We start from the raw sequence: 22,689 nt of genomic DNA on the forward strand, positions 1-22,689 counted from the left end.
TGGAACAGGCTCCCCAGGGAAGTGGTCACAGCCCTGAGGCTGCCAGAGCTCAAGGAGCCTGAGGCAATGCTCTCAGGCAAATGCTGTGATTCACTGAATCATAGGATATGCTGAGTTGGAAGGAACCCATCAGGATCACATTCCTGGGGTTGTCCTGTGCAGGGCCAGGAGATCAACTTCAGTGGTCCTTGTGGGTCTATTCCAACCCAAGATATTCTATGATTATGGGTTTGGGGTGTTTTTTCCCCCCCTTTCTTCTTTTTTTATGTACAGGGCAGGAGGGATGTGTTTGGGTTTTATTGGAGGAGAGCGGAGGCCGTGTGTGTGTGTGTGTGTGTGTTGTGCTTGGTTTTTTTTAACCATGAACAATTCCGACTTTCGGAGTAGCAATTAATTTCGTTTAAAGATCTATCCAGACGTGTCCAGTTAAGGTGACGAGGTACCTACCGAGTGATGGAGCAGACAGGGAGCAGCGCTCCCGGCTGTGCCGCGGCCGCCAGAGCGCGCTGCCGCTCCGCGCCGCGGGGCCCGGCGGGGCGTGTTCCTTCCTGCCTTCGGGAGGGCGGGGAAGCTGCGGCGCTTCCCGGCGCTTCTCTGCGGCTCCCTGTGCCTCCCGGCCAGGCAGCTGGGGTGTCGTGGGCGCGGGCTATGGCGCTGTCTTCCGCTCCGTCTCGAGTAGCGGGGAGCGAAGCAGCGCCTGGAGCGAGCGAGGGACAACACCTTGTGTAGCCTGTGCGGAGCCCCGGGTGTGGGAGCGCCCGAGAGGACTCTCGGTGCCGGGGGGGTTGGTGGTGATGGGCTTAGGTGGAAAGGCGGGGCTGCGTCCCAGATACATTAATTACCCAGGACTGTAGCTCACCTGCTTTCCCATTCTGGTGGTGGTGTAGTCTCTGCCTAAATAGAGCAGATGCACTCGATGTTCTTTCAGCCTGCTGTTGGGGGAGGATATTTATTTTAAGGACAAGGCAGGGAAAGGCTCCTCGTGTGAGGAGGCAGTGACCAAGAGGAAATACAGGCAGGGCTGTGGCACTGAATGGACAGAGAAAAATAAAACCCGTAAGCTCATTAACAAGACCAAAGGACAGTTTCTTACCATGAGATGGTGATTGGGACAATCTAGAAGAGGTTCTGTTTCCACAGTAAAATGTGGAAATACACTAACATTAAAAGGCAGGTCTTTCCTGATCATAGAATCATCAAGGTTGGAAGAGACCTTTAAGATCATCCAGTCCAACCGTCCACCCTGCACTCCCCCTGTAACCCGTAAACCACATCACTCAGTGCTGGATTCACACACCTTGTAAACGCCTCCCAGAGATGGTGACCCCACCACCTCCCTGGACAACCCATTCCAATGCCTGACCACCCTAACAGGAACAAAATTTTTCTGATATCTAATCTGAACCTCCCCTGTCTTAGCTTAAAGTCTGGTCCTCTCACTGCAGGCAGGGTAGAAGAGAGGCCAACCCCCACCTCACTACAACCTTCTTTCAGGCAGTTGTAGAGAGCAGTAAGGCCCCTTGGAGGCCCCCCATCTTGAGGATAAACAAACACAGCTCCCTCAGCCATTCCTCACAGGACATGTTTTGTAGACCTTTCATGAGCCTTGTTGCCCTTCTCTGGACACACCCCGGCACCTCAATGTCTTTTTTAAAGTGAGGGGCCCAAAACTGAACACAGAACTCAAGGTGCAGCCTCACAAGTTCCGAATACAAGGGGATGATATTCCAGAGAACGTGACTCTTCTCAGGCTAATTTTCCACAGGCATTAGTGGGGTCACTTGTAGGCCCAGGATTTCTTACTTAAAAATTCTAATGAGATCTTGTCTCTATTCTGGAGTAATACCTTCAGGATTGTCTCCGCTTGGATTGGATTGTTGGTGCTTAAACTAGGGAGCGAGCCGGGATCATCCAGCTGGGCACTCTGTTTTGGGCAGAACAAGGGCATGGTGCCTGCTATGCCTCTGTGTGAAAAACGTGATGTCTGGTATAAATACCAATACTGCTGAAGGATGATGTTGTAACTTATATCCATGACTTTCTCTCCTGACACTAAATGAACTTGCAGGGCTTCAGTCTTTGCTACCAAACAGACAAAAAGTTAGTGCCAGTGTATGTGTGTATGGTCATATGAATGGGGGACATAATCTAAATATTAAACCCAAGACTTTAAAATGCCAAATTCAGTTCTTCACAGCTGTAGTTGTCTTCTTAATAAAAGAGATGATGATGCTGTGCAAAAGTAGTAAGTACATATAAATTAGTTTTCTACCAAATGAGTAAAATTACTATTTAAGTCTCAGAACTTTGTAAAAGTTGATAGATTTTTGGATTTCAAATGATTGAAGAAGAATCAGTGTAACTGTAGACGCAGGATTTCTAACTCCTTTTAATTCTCTCTTCTTACTGAACCTGAGAGTAATGGGCATGTATCATTAGCAACTGTAAAGTAAAAACCAGTTGGCTCCTAAGGTGACATATAATACTTACAGGAGATTCTGAAAAAAACCTAACAGATAGCGTTCCATGAAGTGGGCAGAAGCATTTTTTTTCTGTATCAGTAGCCACCAGCTTTTAGACCTTGCTTCCAATCCTTGCTGTTATCCACAGCTCCTCCAGTCTACTGTGTTTTGGACTTGATTTGCATTCATTGCCTCATAGAGCTAAGCAAGGTGCTTTGAATTGAATGTGTTAAGCCATTAAACATGGAACATTGTATTCAAGATCCAAAATATTCCGTCCTGTTTAAATGCTAATGGTATTCTGCAGATGTGCATTTATGGACATATTACATGGGGTTTTTTTCTTTTTTTTTTTTGGCAGCTGACATTGGTGACGGAAGAAGGACAAGAATGATTACATATCCATAATTCCCAGCAGTATGTCAGGTAATCATATTTTGTAAGAGCATCTATGCAATATTTCTTGCTTTGCCGGAGTGATTATTATTAAATACATCCTGCAAAATACTTCTTTAACAAATTCTGAATGCATTGGTACTGGGAATAGAAATCCTTCCTCTACCCAGAGTATAGAGATGTGTGACACACCTTTCCCAACATTTTTATGTTGAAACTTTCTTCCTCCTTCATTTTCCTTCAGGAACATAGTTATGTTTTGTTCTAAATGCACATTCCAACTTCAGCATTCCGGCTGAAACTGCCAGGACAGCAACAGTTTCTGCTGACTACATTGACCTAAGTTATTTTGTAACATGGACATATCCCCCAAGCTTCACAGTGAGACAGTCAAACTCATGTTACATAGATTACCAAGTACTCTTCAGAGAATTATTGACTAGGTCTGCAGGTGGGCTAAAGATCCAGAGTTGAAATGACCATTAACCATTTTAATCCTGCTTAGCCATCTTATGCCTGCCAGTTGCAAAGCATTTGAAGGCTATGCATAAATTAGCTGTGTCAAAACCCCCATGTATCTAATCCCAGAACAGGGTGTCTAGAAAGATGTACTTATAATGTGGAGATCATCTAGAAAGCCAAAGAATTTCAGACTTCCAGAATTCTTTTTAGCATTCATGAAATTGCCTAAGAAAAGGTTCTGCTGATACTGTTTGTCAACGTGTATTTCAAGAGCCGAATCCATAAATGGGACCTTTTAAAAGCTTGTTTGTAAAATGCAGCATGTGCTACATAGGAAAAGTCATAACTAACAAGACTGAATTCCTGGTGTTATGCTCAAGGGACAGTTTATTTTTACTGACTGTGCATATCGAATATCCTTTCCTTTCCCTCAGAACGTTCCCGTCCTTTCTCATTGGCCAGCAAGTGGTAATGGCTTCATTCATCAACAAAGCTGGTCTTCTAACTTTAGGGTTCTAGATATGAGATAGAGGGTAAAATTCATGGGGAGACGCAGAGTATTATTTAAATGTATGCTTTTATAGTAAAATGTATTATTTGATAATATGCAAAGGTGTGGTTTTTTATGGTTTCTTTACTGCCCATTGAAGAGGAGGTGAATATAAGAAGGAGACAGAGGGCATTGAGGCAGTTTGTGCAATGAAGTGGAGTAACCTGACCCTCAGTTGATGTGTCAGGCTCTGAATTAGCATCACCAATGCATGAGGATCAGGAAGGAGTTAGTATCCTTAGGCTACATTGGCAGGGCCTGGTAGAGTGTTTTTGCATTGTTCTGCGGCATTCTAGGCATGATGATTTCATTTGGCAAATACCTGTTTTGGAAGAATTTAAAGCATTGACACATAACTTGGTGTCTTCCAGCTCTCCGTTGTGGCTCTCTTCTGTCTCATGCTAAGCTGTGTTTTATGGCATTTTACGTCAGGTCTTAATGTTGCTGTGGTTTTGGGGAGAGCAGTTAGTAGCTTGTGTTATGTGATGGCAAGAGATGAGGAAGGAAATGCAGTGTGCCCCCCTTGTCTGTTGGGTCTGTGGCTTCCTGTGGAGGGCGGTTTTATGGAGATTTTCCACTAGCACTGTGACCAGCCCTGTCTCACTGGACTTGCCCCTGGCAGGGCAGCTCAGCTAAGCTCAGTGAAACACAAAACCTAATTGGAAGGACCTACATTTTCTACATTTCTTTTGAAAGAAATGGGCAGAGCAAATAATGTGCAAAGAAAATAATCATAAGATGACTATTGGTACAGCTGTAGATGTCCATCACTTTTCTTTATGAGCAGTTCATATTTTCTGTTTCTGATTATAGGAATGACATTCCCTACATGAGTCTGAATGTGAAAAGAAGCATGGATGAAATGAAAATCTTTCAAACTCTATAAAAACTTCATAAATGCCACCATCCAGAGCCAGACAGGTGTCCTTTCCTAATGAATGAAAATGGAATTTTAGATTCTGTTTCTGAGTCACTGGAATAAGAACAGAATCTCATCCAAAACCAAACCATTTGACTAAAATAATGGGCTGTATTCTTCTGAATTTTTGATAGCTAATTTCTCTGCCCATATGTTATATTTTTACTGTGGTATGTATTTTCCTGTTGTAGGCACTGCCCAAAAGCCTTCAGATTTTAGTGCATTCTAGAGAAGTTTTTCTGACAGAAGGTTGTAGAATTTGGCCTTGACAGTAAAGCTAGGCTCTACTACATTTGCAGTTTCCATAAGAAAAAAATTTCAAATGTTTTGGCATCTCAGCTTTAAAAACACATACTAGTGTGATTATTTTATGTAGTTATTGCTTTTAATAGAGAGAGTTCAAGTTTGTCAAAATTATTTGGGAACTTCAAAGTTATTGGTATCATCTAAGGATTTCAGAAGTGTAGAAGCCCTTACTTAAGAGTGAATAAAATTAAAAATAAAAAGCAAAATTAATGTACCAGGTAAAATATTTGCATGCAAAAAGATAAACTGAAAAGCTGATGTTCAAAGTGAAGTCCAAACTTCTCTTCCTTTTCCTTAGAATGCAGAGTTTACCCAGCAATACAGATGGAGTTAATTAACACCTAATATTGGGTACTTGATGCCATTAGAAGCTGAAAAGCTGGATCTACAGGTTTTGTAAACAGTGTTTGTTAGCATACTTTTACCACTCTAGGTGCCAAAACTTGCCTAACCAGGTTTATTTACACGTAACTCAGATGATGACCAAACATTGAGATAAAGGGATTCTTCAGGAGATTGAGAGCTGGACATAGCATATCTTTGGGTACTATGTCTGAGATAGAGGCATTCTGTTCCCATTAACTGAAGCTTGGTAAAATAAATAGTTTTCGGATGAGGGATCACACACAAAAATGTTACATAGCAAACCTGAAAGTTTAACTTTCCTGTTTTGAAACACAATGTTTTTAAATGTGCATTGTCTTTTATAGAATCACAGAATCACAGAATGGTTTGGGTTGGAAGGGACCTTTAAAGGTCATCTTGTCCAACCCCCCTGCAATGAGCAAGGACATCTTCAACTAGATTAGGTTTCTCAGAGCCCCATCCAACCTCGTTGTTAATGCTTCCAGGGATGGGGCATCCACAACTTCTCTGGACAAGCTGTTCCAGTGTTTTAACACCCTCATTGTCAAAACCTTCTTCCTTACATCTAATCTAATTTGACCCCCTTTCAGTTTAAAACCATTACCCCTTGTCCTATTGCAACAGGCTAAAAAGTTTGTCCCCATCTTTCTTATAGGCCCCCTTTAGGTACTGAAAGGCCACAATAAAGTCTCCACAGAGCTTTCCCTTCTCCAGGCTGAACAATCTCAATTCTCAAACTTTCCTCATAGGAGAGGTGTTCGATCCCTGTGATCATCTTGGTGGTCCTCCTCTGGACTCACTCCAACAGGTCCAGATCTTTCCTGTGCTGAGGACCCCAGAGCTGGATGCAGCACTCCAGGTGGGGTCTCATGAGAGCAGAGTAGAGGGGCAGAATCATCTCCCTCAACCTGCTGGTGACACTGCTTTTGGTGCAGCCCAGGGTATGCTTGGCTTTCTGGGCTGTAACAACAGCTGTTCATCCGCAGCTTTACGATTGGCACCAACAATTACTGCCGACAGAGTAATATATGGGAAAAAAATGATATAAGCATTTTAAAAATCAGTACTGTCTTAGCAATAACTGCAAGTCTTTCTGTCATACATTTGCACAATAGAATAGAAAAATTAAAAATTGGAAAGTATTATTTTCTCATTGAGAAGATAGTACTTTCAAATAAATATGTAACACAGTAAATTAAAAACATTCTTTCTGTGTTAATACTGCAGTGAAACTTCTGGCTTTAGCATCACTATTCACTGGCAATAATCTATTGTTGAAGGCTTCCTTGTGTACATTTTCTCCCAAAATGCAGGACAACCTCCGAGGCATGTCTTCATCTTACTTTATTTACTGGAGTGAGAAACTGAAGAAGAAATTAAAAAGTGGCTTTTAAAACCTAGAAAATATTTGTAGAATACAGTAAATCTCATTATTTTCACCTTCATGGCAGATGAAGAGTGAATGTAAAGAATATAATAGTAGTACCAGTGAAATCTGCAGCAGCTCTTTCACTGACTTCAGCAAGGCCAGCGTTTTACTCAAGGGTTTCATAATCAACTCAGTCATTGTGCTTCTGTGCTCCACACTGTTCTATTCGGTAATGACTGTAAAGTTAGATCAAGATAGGAATTATAATGAAATTAAGTGCTTGCATTGGGGAATATAATTTAAATGTCATAAATGCATATTTTCAGTAAGTAGAATTTAATATGCAACATTTCTTGTAACAGGTCTCTCATTTGGAGAAGAAATTTAATCAGCTTTCGTGCAACAAATCCATTTGAAAACCAGTGTGTCCAAGGGTGTTGCATGTAGTTTCCAAGAACTGGGAAAAGTAATAGGATAGGAAAGGTACCACATTTTCTTCATGAGTCTTTTCACTGTAATGCTCATTACCCTGTAAACTTGATATTAATTCAGATGGAGAATAGTTTATTAACATCAACTGAGAAATTATTTATCCTGAATTTCTATTATGGTTTTTCTAGGATAATTTAATTTGACATACATCACTGTCTGACATTTCTTTGCCTGCCAGACCACGATAAAATCCGACAACTCAAGTGTATTATTTCTTTTAAGTAATGGACTTTTTAGAAGGACAGTAAATACTTTAATATAAGGTTTTGTTACACTAGGATTCAGCAGCTTTGTAATGAGCTTTTGGGGATTTTCAAAAGGTTAACAAGATTTATATTGTGGGATGTTTTTGCATGAAGCTATGAATCACTCCATGATGGCTCTTATTACTTAGAAGCATATTTTTGAATATGCAGTTAAAAATATCACACTTCATAAGTTCTAGGTTACAGACACTCTGGTGTAATTTTACCTTCTTTGTTTAAATTTTAGTGTTTTTAAAAGTGCTATATCAATACAAAAGCCAAGTAGTCTGTAAAACATTTTGCAATGTTTTAATTTTTTATGCAATTCTATATGTTGGTGTTTTCTTTTTCATCATGGGGGAAGAAAAGGTTCTCTAAATAGTGGGTTTTTTCTTTGGAGAAACATGAAGATCTTATGTCTCTGTGTTTCTAAATGTGTTTAAATTTGGTATTTACAACTTAGGAATACCTGCTGTTTTTTCCAGATAAGATGTTTTCAAGAGGGGGAAAAAAAAAACGATTGGTTTAGATTTCACGAGGAACAGAGAAAACAAACGTGTTATTTTTTTAGTTTTACAGCATTTGTTAGTCATTTTCTGAAATACATTTCATTATGTTAATGCTGCTATTTTTTTCCTTTTCTATTTTGTTTTTAATAATCGATCAGTATGCTCAGTCCCTTTCTATAGTAATTTTATTTAAACCAGAGCTGTTTCTTTTGCTAACTCATCTTTCTGAAACTTATTTCTGGTGGAAGCAGACTGCTGTGTTTGAAATTTTGAGTATAATTCTTAGACTGTGTTACTCTGTTTCAAAACTACCATCAGTTTAGAAGGAGTGCATAATGTCAATGTAAAACAGAATTGTTAATTTTGCAGGCAAAAACCTTTTAAAGTAGTTAATAAAAGGACACAAAATGTCCGTCTATGTTTTTTAAGTCTTCTTCACTCCCTGCCACAGGAGTTGCATCCTGCCATTTTATGATCTTCAAAAGTCTGACCACAGACTGCTGTTTAGTTCTTCTGATAACAGTATGTCAGAGCAATGAACTTACACTGCTTCTCCTTTATATTGAGTTCTAGAGAGAGAGAGAGGACTGTAATTTTTTGTGCCAATTGTAAAGCTGTTGGTAAACTACAGGATCGATGCAATCAGGCACTGTTCAGTTATTTCCATATAAACAAAATACCTTTGACATTCCCTTACTGCACTTCTGATTGTGTTCTTTAAAAGCATCAGAATTGCTGCAGTGCTTACCATAAAAGAAAATTAATGTTCAGGGAAGTGTGTAAATGTTGCAACATATGAAGGCCAGACTTTCACTTCTGCTTTGTTCTATGTCTGAAAATGGTTTAGACTTATACTAAGCTTGAGTTTATTTCAAGTTTTGAAGATTCTCTCCTCACATCCCAGTTTGTCTTTCTTACTGAAGAAACCTTTGACTCCATCGCTTGGGCAAACTTGATTTGTTTTTTTTTTTTTCCTTGACAAATTACATATTTGTCAAGAATGCTAGTTTTAGTACTTCTGTTCTTTTTATTTGACCGTTGCTCAAACCTCAGTCCTTCAACAGGAGGTGTTATTTCAAGATACCTGGTATCTCTTTAAGGAATTCTAGAACTAAAATAACTTGAACTGTTTTATCATCTTGAAAAAAGAAAGAGCTTCAATTATGTGCACATATCCGCAGGCTTTGCTGTTAGTAAGCAATCGCCAAATCTACTGCCCATTCTCCGGTGGGAAGGAGTGGAAGATCTGATGGGGATTGGGGAAAGACCATGTGAACTGATTTGAAAGCTCAAGAAAAAAGCTCAAGGAAAGCAGTACTCTGGATTTTAGAAAAAGGTGATCGTGATCTGATCTGTGGAAGTGATTTAAGTGATTTTCTAAATGGCTTCACTGTAACTTATATGTTTTTAAAGATCTTATTTTATGTATTTTGATCCGTAATCTGAAAATGGTGTTTTGGCTTCTCACTTTTACTTTAGTAGATTCCCAGGCATTAAAAGAACTATCTAACACAATATCAAGAGAGTAAATATCCATTAACATCCCCATATTCACACAAACAGTAGTCTGCAAAATGAGTCCAGGAGAGGTGGATCGCTACCTGTTGGGCATTAAATCAGTCTTGCTTTAAAACGAACAGAGGGAGGTGGTTGTGCACATTAGAGACAGATACTGGGACTCCTTGCCAGAGTGTGTTTTGAATGCAAGTGTACACAAGGGGAGACTGGGCTGCACTTCAAAGACAGATCCATTGGGTATTGCTACATTTTAGAAAGGCTCAGGCAATCCTTTGGGCTGACAAGTAGGTGGGGTTTGTGAGACTTGGTGGAAATTCTCAGATATACTTGCTTTGTTCTTACTCTCCCCTGGGTATCTACTTATGGCTCCTGCTGGAGAACAGCAGCCAGGTGAGCCCTGTGGTTTGAACAGAACTGTTGTACTCAGGTATACCATCTTCTCAGAAAAACTTCCATGTGTCGTACAGAACTATGAGAGGGGAAAATGCATGTAGCATCTATGTGGCTGTATTGGTTAGCAACACCTTTCTAGTTCCATTGCATATCCTGATATCTTACTGCTTTTTCCCTTACAGCTTTGGTCATTCATTTCTTTCTGTATGTTTGTTTTATCTGTAGCTGTTACAAGACTCCATATTGGTGTACACAATTCCTGTTCATTTCTCAAAGGACAGGATTTCAGACAGCTCTTTATTACATACCAAACCCCAAACCCTGAACCATTTGCTTCTCTGTGCTCAGAATCTACCTCTTACAGATTAACTTACAGATGAGCTGTCATGCTCTTCTGGATATTCTTTTTCTCTGATTAATTTTTTCTCAGGTTTAGAAATTTGAGCATAATGTCAAGCCCAGATTCTTGATGAGATAAATGTATGTGTAATATTACTTTAATAGTTAATAGAAATTCAGTGTGTTTTTAAAAAGTGATTGCATTGATTCACAGAGGAGCTCGTTAAGATACACGAAGAACAAGGATAAAGATATTACACTGTATATTATGAGTTTCTTAATGTTGCTTTTTCTTACACATTGGAGACTTTTATAACTTTATTGTAATTATCTGCGCACTCTTCTTTCATGGTGATGTAATCTTTGTCCAAAAGATTGAAAATATTGAAATTTAATGTCTTGAAATTCATATTTTAAAATGTAATACTTAAATATTTTATAATATTGCCACTGTTAAAGCAAGTAACAGTACAACAGTCCTGGATTAAATAATACTGGCTCTGTGTACTTCCACAAACATACATACATATGTTTCTGAAATACTGAAAACCACATGATGGTTTCAGCAGACATCATTACTTCTATCTGTTAGTCCCTTTCTCTCACTCTACAAATTTTTTCTTATAGGCATTGTCATTTTTATATTTTAAAATTTAGGAAAGAAATCACATGTTCTCAAAGGTTTTATTTAGCACATAGGCAGGATTTACATGTTTATGAAAAAGAGTCTGGCTAGTCTATGTTAGCTGTGCTCCATCCTTCTGCTTATTCAACGATCATATGAACCTAGTTTAAAAGTTGAGAAGCTCAATTATGAAGTGTTTCCCTATTTTATAAGGAAGCATAAGAAGAAAATACCATGGTATTATTTGGAAGAAGAGGGAAGGACAAGAAAAGAAAGGAAAAGAGGAGAGGAGAAGCAAAATACAGGAGTGAAAATAAAATACTGTGAACTGACAGCAAGATTAATGAGAAAAAATGAAACCTAAGCCTTGTGTGGCACAGATAGTTTAATCTTTCCTGGCACAAACATGCATGAAAACTTTACATGCTTTTACTTATAGTTACTTTGTGTGGTTTAAAATGCTTGAACAAAATATGAATTCGGTGTTAATTTTGTCAGGGAAGTGTCCTTTAATTGTAGCTTGGTTGCTTTTTTTTTTTTTTATCTCAAGTCATCAAGTAAAAATCGTCTAGTGTTATCAGACTGAGGCCATACAAAGCTAGGCTACTTCATCAACCTACTGTGCACCTCTCAGTCCTAATCCTGATGCATTTGCCTTAGTTGATCTCTCTGAAGCCAACCCACTTCAGTGTCCTTAGATGCTTGCATACTTCAATGGCAAAAAAAACCCCAAACCAGTGAAGTGCTGTTGCCCTTGCTGCTCTGTTTTCAATAAACCTGAAGTATGAGAAAAGGCAAGACATATAAAATTTTTGCAGCCAAGTAAGTTAATGACAATTCAGAGATTGCTAAGATGTTCTCCTGCTGCTACTATTTTGATTAGCTGCACGGTGAAATATTGTGTAGAGAAAATTTTCTGAGAGATTCTCCTCTGAGTGGTTTCAGAATGTAAAATAACTTTTTGTCGTGAGAGGAAGTGTCTTTGTAACTGTAAAAACAGCAATCCTCTGACATCCTAGAACTGCTGATTTACCTTTTGCCTTGCAACTAAGCGACAGCCTGTTGCTGAGGGTGAAAAATAAATGTTTGCACTCCCCAAAAGAGTGTGAGCAATGTAATCAGCCTCTGAGGAGCAAGGACTGATTGCCTGTGTGGTCATAGCAGCTTTCATCACCAATGGATCTAGCCATCAGCCAGAGCTACTGTGGTATAAAGCACTAATAGTAATAACAGGAATGCAAATGCCAGCCTTTAGTGTAACAGGGAAGATCCCAAGCTAGGAAAAACAGAGTAATTCTCAGGGCACAGCGGGGGGAATTTAATGCAGTACCTCTAAGGTTGTTGTGAGTACAGAGAACAGGCACTCTTTCAGTGTGTTTTGTGGTCCTATGCTGTCACTCTTGAGATTCTGTCAGGATTCGTATGCAGCTCGTTGCAGCAGGAAACACTATCCTCCTGCCTGGCTGGCTGGCTACCATCTCCAGTCTTTCTGGAAGAAACAACTTAGGACTCTCTTCAGTTGTACTAAAAAAAGGAGAGGTTTTTTGTGTCCCTTCCTTGACTACTGTTGGTGGATGCTAGTAGAGAAGTAGGATAAAACCCATAGAACTGAGATGAAAACAAATGAATTGTCCCATTGTTTTTATAGTTCTTTATATACTGACATTCAGATAACGCTGCATATCTGAGAGCAGGCCTACCTTTACAATCACCCATTAGCAGTCTTTGTCTGGGCCCATAATAAAAAAATTTGGAGGGATTCTCCTTACCTATGCTTATAGTTTAGCTCAGTGGGCAGTTCATTTGCTAAAACCTTTTCTGCTTCTATAAAACAAACCTTTAAAGAGCCTCTGAGGAAGTCTTTTGACTTGTTGACTGGTCAAATGCCAGTTATTGCTACGATGTGCTTTATGAAATTCTTGATGATTCCTTTACTTATGTTGACAAGAAGAGCTCTAGGCCCTGCTTATTAGTCCCTCTTTACTCTGAAATAGGGCCTGTGTTTTCAGTCGTGGTTCATCCCAGTAGGCTGTACTGCTTCCTGCCTTAATTATAGCCATTTTAGCAGTAGCTAGAGGGAGAGAGAGGTGCTTCTCTTACAAGTAGGGAGCTCAGACAAAATTACATTATCATCCTTTATCAAAGATTTTGGTTTGACAAGACCAAGAGTAGATGTAGGAGATTTCAACTGTGTTCTTTGTTGGGGGGAGAAAAAAAGAAAAAAAAGCTTTTGAGAAATCCAGGCAAGATATGTTAGAAAAATGGAGTCAAATAAATTTAACATAAAAAGGTGAATGGTAATTTAAGACATATCTGCTGTGCCACAGTGTAGAAAGTACAAGAAAAGGAGACAAAATATGAGACCCCTCAGTGGTAGTTCCTTACAACTTAATCCTTGTCTAGACAAATTTTAATGTGAAATGTCCCTGGTGACTGAAGAGAATTTGTGAAATAAAGTGCAAACTTGTTAAATTAAATAAACTGTAGCTAACATGAGAGTCAGAATAGTGAGACAAATTTCAGAGGGAACTGAAAGGGAAAGAGAGGATGCTGGGTTAACCTTTGTGAACTCTGCCTGGGCAAATTCCAAATGATGGAAGCGGTAATAGAATCAGTTTCTTCTCATAGTTTACATGTGTCTAGAATCATATTTTAAAATCCCACAGATGATTTGCAAACACAGAAATTGGAAAATATGTTTTAATTTTATTTTTTTTTAAGTTATGAAGGGGTTTAGAGTTCCTTGTTAAAGTTAAAAATCTGTAAGCCCTGTGCGACACCCTGTCTGAATCCTTGGGAAACAAGTTTTACCATTGTAGTGAATGTATGGTTTTTGATTAAAATGAAAGGTAAAACAAGTCCTTATAGGTTAAAAGACAGCAAAGATGACCTTTAATATCAAAGATAAATTTAGGTGAAAAAGCATAGAAATTTTTGCCTAATGAAATTGAACAGCCTGGATTATGAATTACTGATCTCAAGGACTAATAGCAAGACCTGAGTAACTGAGGATATAACTGACTTTTTTAAATGAGGTCAAGAATTGTGTTGTGTCAGTGGTCTGCTCGAGAAACCAACAAAGGAAGGATCTATGTCCTTCTGTATTTTTAACACATGTTAAAATGTCTGTATTTTTAACACATATATTGCACATGCTTGACTTTTGCATTTATGTAAAGATGCAATATTATCCATGAAGGGAGATAACTGACGTGTGAAGGAAGACAAGGGAGAGTAGCCTTGTACTGAATCAGGTACATTGTCTGAGATTATACAAAGTATAGAGGAAGGGTGGGTTTACAGTGCACAGTTCCTCTTCGTGCATGAAGAGTGAAGTGGGTAAGTTCAGTTCAGATCTTACAGAGAAGTTCTGTGCAGCTCCCAGTGAGTCTTGTCAGAACAATCCAGTCTCTTCCTGTGGGCTTAAATTTATGAAGTCAAGAGAATATAAAGTGTTTGATTTATTAAAAAAAAAAATCATATTCTGTTCTTTTTTTTTTAATTGCCTAGTGTTCTCTGGGTTACTTTCACTATTCTATTTTAAACCTGATTATCCTCCTACAAGTGATATTCTCTTGCCGTATTACCTGCATTTAGAGTTAGTTTTTAATTTTACCAAGCAAATCAAGTCTGAACTAGAGTAAAGCCAGAAGTAAGTAAGTAGGAGCAAATTCTGTAGGTAACTTACCTGCCCTGTGCATTGATTCCATGATGCTAGGTAGTTTCTCACACAAATTCATGTCACTGATGTCCAGCTGAATACAGTGAGTAGAAGGAATGGACTTGTAACTGCAAATATCAGGTGAGCTTGTATTCCCAGCAGAAAAAAAAAGTATGCATTTACATTTAAAATTAAATAACATCTTGAGAAAAGCTATAAATGCTATCAGGGACTAACATAGGATAACAGTATTTAATACTAACTATAATTAAGTTTCCTGAATGTGTCCTTGATTGGAAATGTTCCACTTAATGGAAGTCTTAGGACAAAACTTTGAGAAACAGCAATATTATGATAGATCTGGAGACTGAAATCCAAAGTTATCTTGAATCATTTTTATCTAGAAATTACTGACTTAGTATGCACTTATTTACTAATATGTTACTTTACTGAGTGAAATGTATGTAAAATTAATTCTTAGGTTGATTAAAACAGCAGAATCTTACTATGATTAAAACCACTGTGGGTATCAGTTATCAAATGTCTGGAATTTGCTATTTTCTATATGCAAGTTAGACAGCTATTTTGTATTTGAATTTTGCTACATATAATATAAATTCTTTAAATATGGAACATGATCTGTGATGTATCATTTCTACAGCATTTAGTTTTGCTGCCAAGAAAGAGAAAGTGGGCTATATTTAGTTTTACAAATTTATCAACTAGTGGTATCTCCATTTCTTCTATACCAAGGAATAAATAAATAAATTATGACCACTTAGATCAAATCATGCAGCTTTAGTATTGTTCATTATCTACACCAGACCCAAGTGTCTATGCTCCTGTGATAAAATTAGCATCTCTGATACTCTGCTGTAACGACAAGTAGAGAAAGGCAGTAGGTAGCAAAAGCGGAACTGCTAAGCATGCCCACATAAGAATGTCACACTTAGGTAACAGAGTGTCCCTCAGGTCAGCCTACGATAAGAGCAAAGTCAAACAAGGCTGAATCCTTGATGTTTTGTGTTTTAAGTATCTGAAAATTGTTCACGACCAGCCTCGACCTACAAGACCTCAAATGATCATATGAGCAAGGCAATAAATCGGTGGTAACTTGCCCAGGGGCCCATGTTGTAGTTGTGACGTTGTGAAAGTTGCATCTAGTGTTAGCCTGTCCACATAGATCTGCCTACTTGTTCAGGCTTCTCAGACGGGAAAATTTATATTTACTTGTACCGAAGGGGAACAATGGTGGCTGAATGGGCATGGCTGAAAGGTTCTGCATCGTATCAGTGCAGTCCAGTGGAGATGCACGGGAATACCACAGCATCAGGAGAGCTGGGGAACCACTTGCTTTCCAAAACTCCACACCTGAGCAAGATTTTGGCAAAGCCAACACTTTGTAGCCCTGCAGTATTTGCCAGACATCCAGGACGTGGCCTCCTGTTGTGGGACAGACTGATTCACCTTCCTGACAGAAATCAAAAATGGAATTTAGTGGGCATAGCAGAAAACCATTTCTGTAGGAAAAGACACTTCAAAAATTATGATATCCAGAGGAATGGACAGCAGCTTTCTCAATGTCTACATGCTTCAACCTGGACTAGCACAATTTTACAACCAGGCCATACAAAAGCAAACTTTCAAGTCATGTCAAGTGCCCAGGAATACCAAAAAGAAGAAAAAAAGTGTAAAGGTAACTGGCATTATCATGCAGAGCACAGCAAATGCTGTATTAAAAAAATCCAAAAACCTCAAGCAAAACCAAGTTGTTATGTCATTGCTTATTATCAGGGATTTGACCATTGGTAAAAGCATTATTATGGAGGGGGGGCTGTTTCTTGTTACCAACTTTTTTTTTTCATCGAGATAATTGTGATTTTTAGTTTTCCTTTCTATTTAATTTAGTAGCTTAGTGAAGAGCCCTGATGACAATGTGATGAGTACTTACTGGGGGTTTCTGTGTGATACCTAATACAAAATAATACCTGTTCTTTTAGAGCTTTTAAAAAGTATTCATCTTTCTCTTTAGATCTTGGTAAGCTGATCAAAAATCTTTTCTGAACCTGGCCTTTTTTAATGAAGCATATCTTTGATACATGAAAAATGCAAAGGCGAAAGAAAGCATTCTTTTACTACTTTCAGTGTATTCATCTCTCACCTGTGACTGTTGTTTGCCGTCTTTCTTATTATTAGCCATCCCCAAAGCCTCAGTAAGTGCCTGTACAGAACTTAAATGGAACTTGTTGTTAGGATTATTCTTTGCCTCACTAGTCAGGAAAATAAACCATTTTCTTTCATGTAGGTTGTTTTGTTCACATCCGTGCAGCATTGAAGGAATTCCTTTTCAGAATCACAGTTGCTTAGGTATTAGCACAAATTTAGTGCTTAAGTTATTTTTATTCCTTTTTAAACTTGGATAAATAGTTCTTCATTGTTCTTTACCTAAAAAATAATTACTGCATATTGGGAGGGGGGGATTACAAGTTGTTTTCTTTTACTTAAGTCTTGCGTCACTCCAGGAAGAAAGATTACAGTGTCAGGCAGGATATCACCTCATGAAAAAGTTAAACTGGTCTAAGTACCTGATTTCTTTAGATTTAGTTGTGCTTTACCTCAGAATGCCTCTTTGCTAACAGATGTCAGGTGTTGATCGCTTTAACGTCTTACTAAGGGCTGTCAGGAGGCTTCCAAACCCAGACAGTCCCATCCAGGAGTCTGTTAATTATGTTGTGTCAAGCTAAATTAGCCTGCTTTCTGCTTAGTTTTATTTTTGAACAAATAAAACTTTTCACCTTGAAGTTTTCACAAGGAGTTGGGATAGGGAATGACTCAGAAAAGGTACATGTTATAAGTATTGGTGGTTACTTTCTCAAGAGATAAGCTCTGTAATTAACTGATGTCTGCTAACAGGGTCTTCCAATTATGATATATGGGGAGGCTTAACAAATTGGGTTGTCTGGGTCACAGGTCTATAATTACTCTTAGTAATATTTGCTCAGACACCATCTCAAAAGTTGTCAAACACTATTCAAGAATTTCGTTAGCCCGTTTTTTGGCAGACCTCTCAAGGAGCAATTTCTGAAACACCCTGTGCTACCTATACTGCAAGAAAAAGCAAGCACAAACCCTCAAGGAGTCCTGATAAGGAAAGAGCAATCTCCTTTCTCTTTTAACCAAATTTATTCAAGATGTCGAAAATATTTTGAGGGATAACTGGAATTGTAGTGAATATGAACATTTAAATATAAACTATGACATTCTTTGTTATCCAAACAGACTATTGAAGTGTTTCATTAAAAGGTGCATCACACTGGCACATTATGAGTCACATAGAAATTTATTGGCATGTCATAACCGAAGTACAGTGAGTTTTGTGAGAGGAGCAGTTTTAGAGAAATAAGTAACTTAGTACATGTGGACAAGAGAGGTGTGCTGCTGTCTAAGTAAGGTTTTCCTTGGTTTATACCAGGGGCAGCTAGTTTGAAGCTTGCCACATCTGTTGCAAACCCAAAGAAATTATTTTATGCTGGAAGGATTTGGCTCTTTTTCCTTCAATTGTATCACTTGCTATAATAAATGCAGCATAGACAAAATGGCAATTTATAATATCTTCAGTTCCACTGAGACATTCTCCAGGAACTGTCAATTGCTGTTGTAACTTTTCAACGCTGGAATTCCATAATTCTACCTGCTTTATGATTTAGTCACAAATAGCGTTTTCAAACTAAGATAAACACTATAAAGACTTAATTTTCTGGTTTTGTAAATGCTTGTTATTACTTTTGATTCTGATGTTTGAAGTTTTCTTAGCTTAATGTCTAACAGTAAGTTTGCACAGTCACATTTTTGAGGGACCATTTTGAGTCTTTGATCATAGTATGTAAAGTGAATGAATAAGGTGATGCAAATACATATGTTAAAAAGAGATGGTAACTCATTGTGTGGGCATGGAGATAGCTGTATGTGACAAATTATGTGTGTTGCAAAGGCTACATTAGTATTTCTGCTCAAAAGCTGTTACAGTTTTCAGTATATTTTCCTTACAATGTGAAAAGACCTGTCTGGGATGCGGCCCATGTTATGAAAGCACAGATTTGTGTTCTCTGGGAAAAGCAGAGAATCTAATTTTTTTTTTTTCCCAAAACCATCATCAGAGGAGGCTGAGAGAATGCAGGCAACAAAGAAAATCTATAAATAGGAAATATAACAGTTATTTTGTAATGTGTAAAAATTTGTATTACAAAACCAGGAGCTGATAATACAAGTGTACAAAACTGTGAAGAGTTCAGAAAGGTATGTTTAATCCTTGCAACTACATGTTCAAATGTGCAAAATTTTTTTACCAAATACTGGATTTTTATTTATCTCTATTCACGCGTGAAGCGTGAACACAACCAACATAAGAGCCTTCCTTTTGGTCCTTTAGAAGTGGCACTCTGCCCTGAATTTGAATGCTCTGCAACGCTTCCCACGTACTGACATTGCCAAGTCTTTTAGAAGTAGCATGTAGGGGCCCTAAGTGCTGCACTGAGATACTCAGGACTCTGGCCCAGGGATGCACAGTTTGGAAAAGGTCAGGAGAATAGGACTCCTGTGGGTAATATGCCACCTGCGCATCACGCAGGTAGCTGAGGTACACAGCGGAGTGGATTTCACTGAACAGTTCTTCTTTTCTGTGTCAGGCAGTTGGTTGGGCTGTAGCATCCAGAGGATCGTCCCCAGGATTCCTGTCTTTCCTTAACGTATCTATGGGTTCATTTTGGTGGGTTTTGTAACCAAGTTAAGAAGAGAACTGCAGCTTAGTGGGGTGTTTAATTGTTTGTAATTAAAAGTCTTAGTCATAACTGTAAAACAGGAGTTGATGAAGAGCTGAATGGTGTAGTGTAAAGTAGTCTTTTCTGCAGACACCTCTTTTCAGGCATTCTCAGCCTGATTTCTGCCCACCCAGTGTAACATCACTGACTGCGCTACACTTACTTCTGATTTACACCAGGGTGAGTATATAAAAACCTTTGGGGCATTCAAGGTCCATGTTTAACAAGTAATTTCTGCCTTTTTTAGTACAATGAACTGACATCTCAGACTGTAAGAAGTTTGAGCTCTGGATCCTTTGCTGTCACAGTATCAAAGTTTCTGTTTTATCACTGGCCTGTTTGCTTGAATTGAAGATTTTATTCTGATGGTGATTAACTTCCATGTGTTCACATAATCAGACACTTGTGAACTAATAAAATTCCAAGTGCAATACTATATTGCTGAAGGCAATGAAAGCTCAACATGACATGAAGGCTCTAATATTCAAATTGTAATACAAGACAAAGAAAAACTGTTAATATTATTCTACTCCACTTTCAGACTTTTGATAAAGACCCTGTCTGACTCTCTTTTATCAGACAATTCAAAGGAATACATGACAGGGACCTGCAGGATTGGACCCTAAGAAATTAAAATATTTTAGGATTATTTCAATTTTAATAAGGATGTTAAGACTTTGCAAAGTTTGTGCAAGGATGATCAATGAACTGACTTGTTTCCAAGCAAACAACAGTCTACAGTGCTATAACCTCTATAATGTTAGCACTTTACAGGTAAGGAACCCACATTCCCTGGCAGTGTTTATCATTTTTTTGTTGCTGTTGGAAAAGGCTTCCATCCATTTTTCTTTTTCTCCTCGTCCTTCACAGTTTCATGTAATTTAATTTCCTTGCAGTATTGCAGTAACTCTTGACAAAAATAGAACATATGACACATTTCTAAGCATTATTGACATAGCAATAGAAAATAAGAAATGTTTGAGGGATTTATTTTGGAACAGAGAGTAAGTCACAGGCTGTGCCATGTTGATATACTATTTCCTCAGGTGCCATCCTGGCTGGAAGAGCTCTGCCAACACACGGTCTCAGTTCTGTTTAGTTTTTCAGTAACAAACCTAAATCAAATCAGGGGTAAAAAACCAAGAAAAGAGAAAATTTGTGGGAATTTTGACTCTGCTGGCAAAGCAAGTCTACATGGGGGAAAAATTCCCAATAAAAATTTAAAGCCTAGTTCCCCAAGGCTTTTCTGGGTGGTGTAGAAGTATTCAGGTATTCTGCTCTGCTAACCTGTGAAACACAGCCTCACCTCTGTGCAAGCTCTAACATAAATTCCTGTTAGCTGCACAGGAGATAGTTTTGTGGTAAAGGAACAACTCATGTACTTGCACTTGCAGAATGTTTTCTCTCTTAGGAGTGTGGAGAAGTAAGGTCAGCAAGCTGTGTGCATTACATTTGTATGTGCTACACTATTACCAACCGATTGCCTAAATGGGCATGGTTTGGGGGTTTCTGTGCAAACAACTATTGCAGAATTTCTTACAAAACACAGGCATTTTTTATGAAGTGTTGAACATCCATTCGTGAAAAATCACATCCCGCCTGAGACATGCTTTTTATCACAAAGTCACTGTAAAATCTAGATGATGGGCCTGAGCTAAAATGAAAAATTAACTTTTTCATTGCTTTTTCACATTGTATTTCACGGTAGTATTTGTTGAGTTAGATAATGGTAAATAAATGAGGGTTCATTTGGGTTTTACTTCTGGAATTTCAGTAACTATTAGTGCTCTTAATGAAATAAGATGTTAGTTTAAATTGTTAGAGTCTTAGCAGAATAAGTTCGTTTGGAAGCAACTTTATTGACTTCAATAGGATTGATCTTGGTAGAGTTCATTTTGACGTACCAAATATATTATTATTTTCTGAGCAAGTTAATAAGAAATGTGTGTTAAAGATGCTTCTTTTATAGTTAGAGGGGGAAAAAAAAATCCAATCATCAATTTAAACTTCTCTGATCGAAAGCACTTGTCCTGAATTTGGTAATAATTAGGCACTGATTGGCAACCTTCTTATTCAGATAGGTTAATTACAGTTGTATGTTGGAAGGGAAAATGTTTCTCTGTTGGCTCTTTGCATTAGTCTCAAATATTAACGATATCGGATAGGGAGAGGTATGTACATGTCATGCCCAGTTCTTACCTATTGCTCTGAACTTTTTAGGACCATTTAGGTGTATGTTCATCAAAGTTGTTTGATGTATACTTAAGATCGTAGAAGAAAAAGGGCCAAGTTACGTGGTAATTTTGGCAGTCCTTTAGTTTAAAATGAGTGAAATAAGAAAACTAAGATCTCATTATGAAATCAGTAATAATTCTGCTTCCCAATAATGAGAACAGATATTAGAAAGGGATACTGTCTTGTTACTGACTTCAGAAGTTTTGCCGCATTTTAGCTGTGCTGTAAAGAAAAAGCACATTTTGCCTGGAAAAAAAATAGCAGTTAATATAAGTTAAAAATAAAATAATTTATTTAAGATCAAAAAAGAATGGCTTATTAAAGAAGGTGTATTGACCATATTGAGGTTTGGGGTGCATTAAGCAATTAAAAGATCATACAGTTTTTGTTGTAGTGGCATTGACATGTTCATAGGTGAGCCAAATTGAGCAGAAACCCTCCTTCTTCTGCTGCGTCTGTTGTCAAAAAAGATACTCTTCTAAAAGTACTCTGTTACTGAAACAGAAAAGATAACAAAGCAAAATAGCAAAGCAATTAGCTTATTGATAATATATAAGCAGTGTTCTTTTTACTGATTATATTATTTTGAATTTTCCCACCTGTTGAACTCAATAGAAATTACTTCTTGAAATGACTGAAGTTCAGCAAAGCTGCTTTCTCATAAATGCATTACCAGGCAGTGGGGTGGATTGTGTAAGTGTGGAAGGCTGGGGAGATTCATGCGTGTAATTCTGTAAAACAAAATCAATAAAGCTGATGACAGATTAAGTTGCTAAATTTTGTAAAACTAGACTACTGTTCGGGTCATCAGCACAGCGCTATTGGATTTTCTATGGTTTAATGCTGAAAAACAGGATTATTGATTTTAGGATTTTCAGTGTATCCCCTCTGGGAGTTCTTAAGCAGTCTTTATAATTCTTCACACTTAAGTTGACAACTACAGTGACATAACTGTGTCCTCGCCTTAGTAATCATTTTCTAATCATATTGGAAAAGACTGGAAATGGTTTATAAAATGATTATTC

General features: G+C 38.1%; 1 protein-coding gene across 6 annotated transcripts in view; it reads left to right on the plus strand.

Annotated features, from left to right (window-relative positions):
• The window catches only part of THRB (thyroid hormone receptor beta), a 160,543-nt gene that overhangs the window by 104,162 nt on the left and 33,692 nt on the right, over positions 1–22,689 (plus strand). For 5 of the 6 annotated variants that reach the window (XM_032688551.1, XM_032688580.1, XM_032688572.1 and 2 more), the window contains one exon: positions 2,824–2,888. In XM_032688551.1, coding sequence (XP_032544442.1) covers positions 2,882–2,888 — 7 coding nt within the window. In that variant the 5' untranslated portion in view covers positions 2,824–2,881. Of the gene's footprint in view, positions 1–2,823; positions 2,889–15,860; positions 16,309–22,689 lie in introns of those variants that run through there. The other variant, XM_032688524.1, reaches the window with a different exon arrangement.

Source organism: Chiroxiphia lanceolata, chromosome 1 (genome assembly GCF_009829145.1).
Source record: "Chiroxiphia lanceolata isolate bChiLan1 chromosome 1, bChiLan1.pri, whole genome shotgun sequence".
NCBI classification, from domain to species: Eukaryota; Metazoa; Chordata; class Aves; order Passeriformes; family Pipridae; genus Chiroxiphia; species Chiroxiphia lanceolata.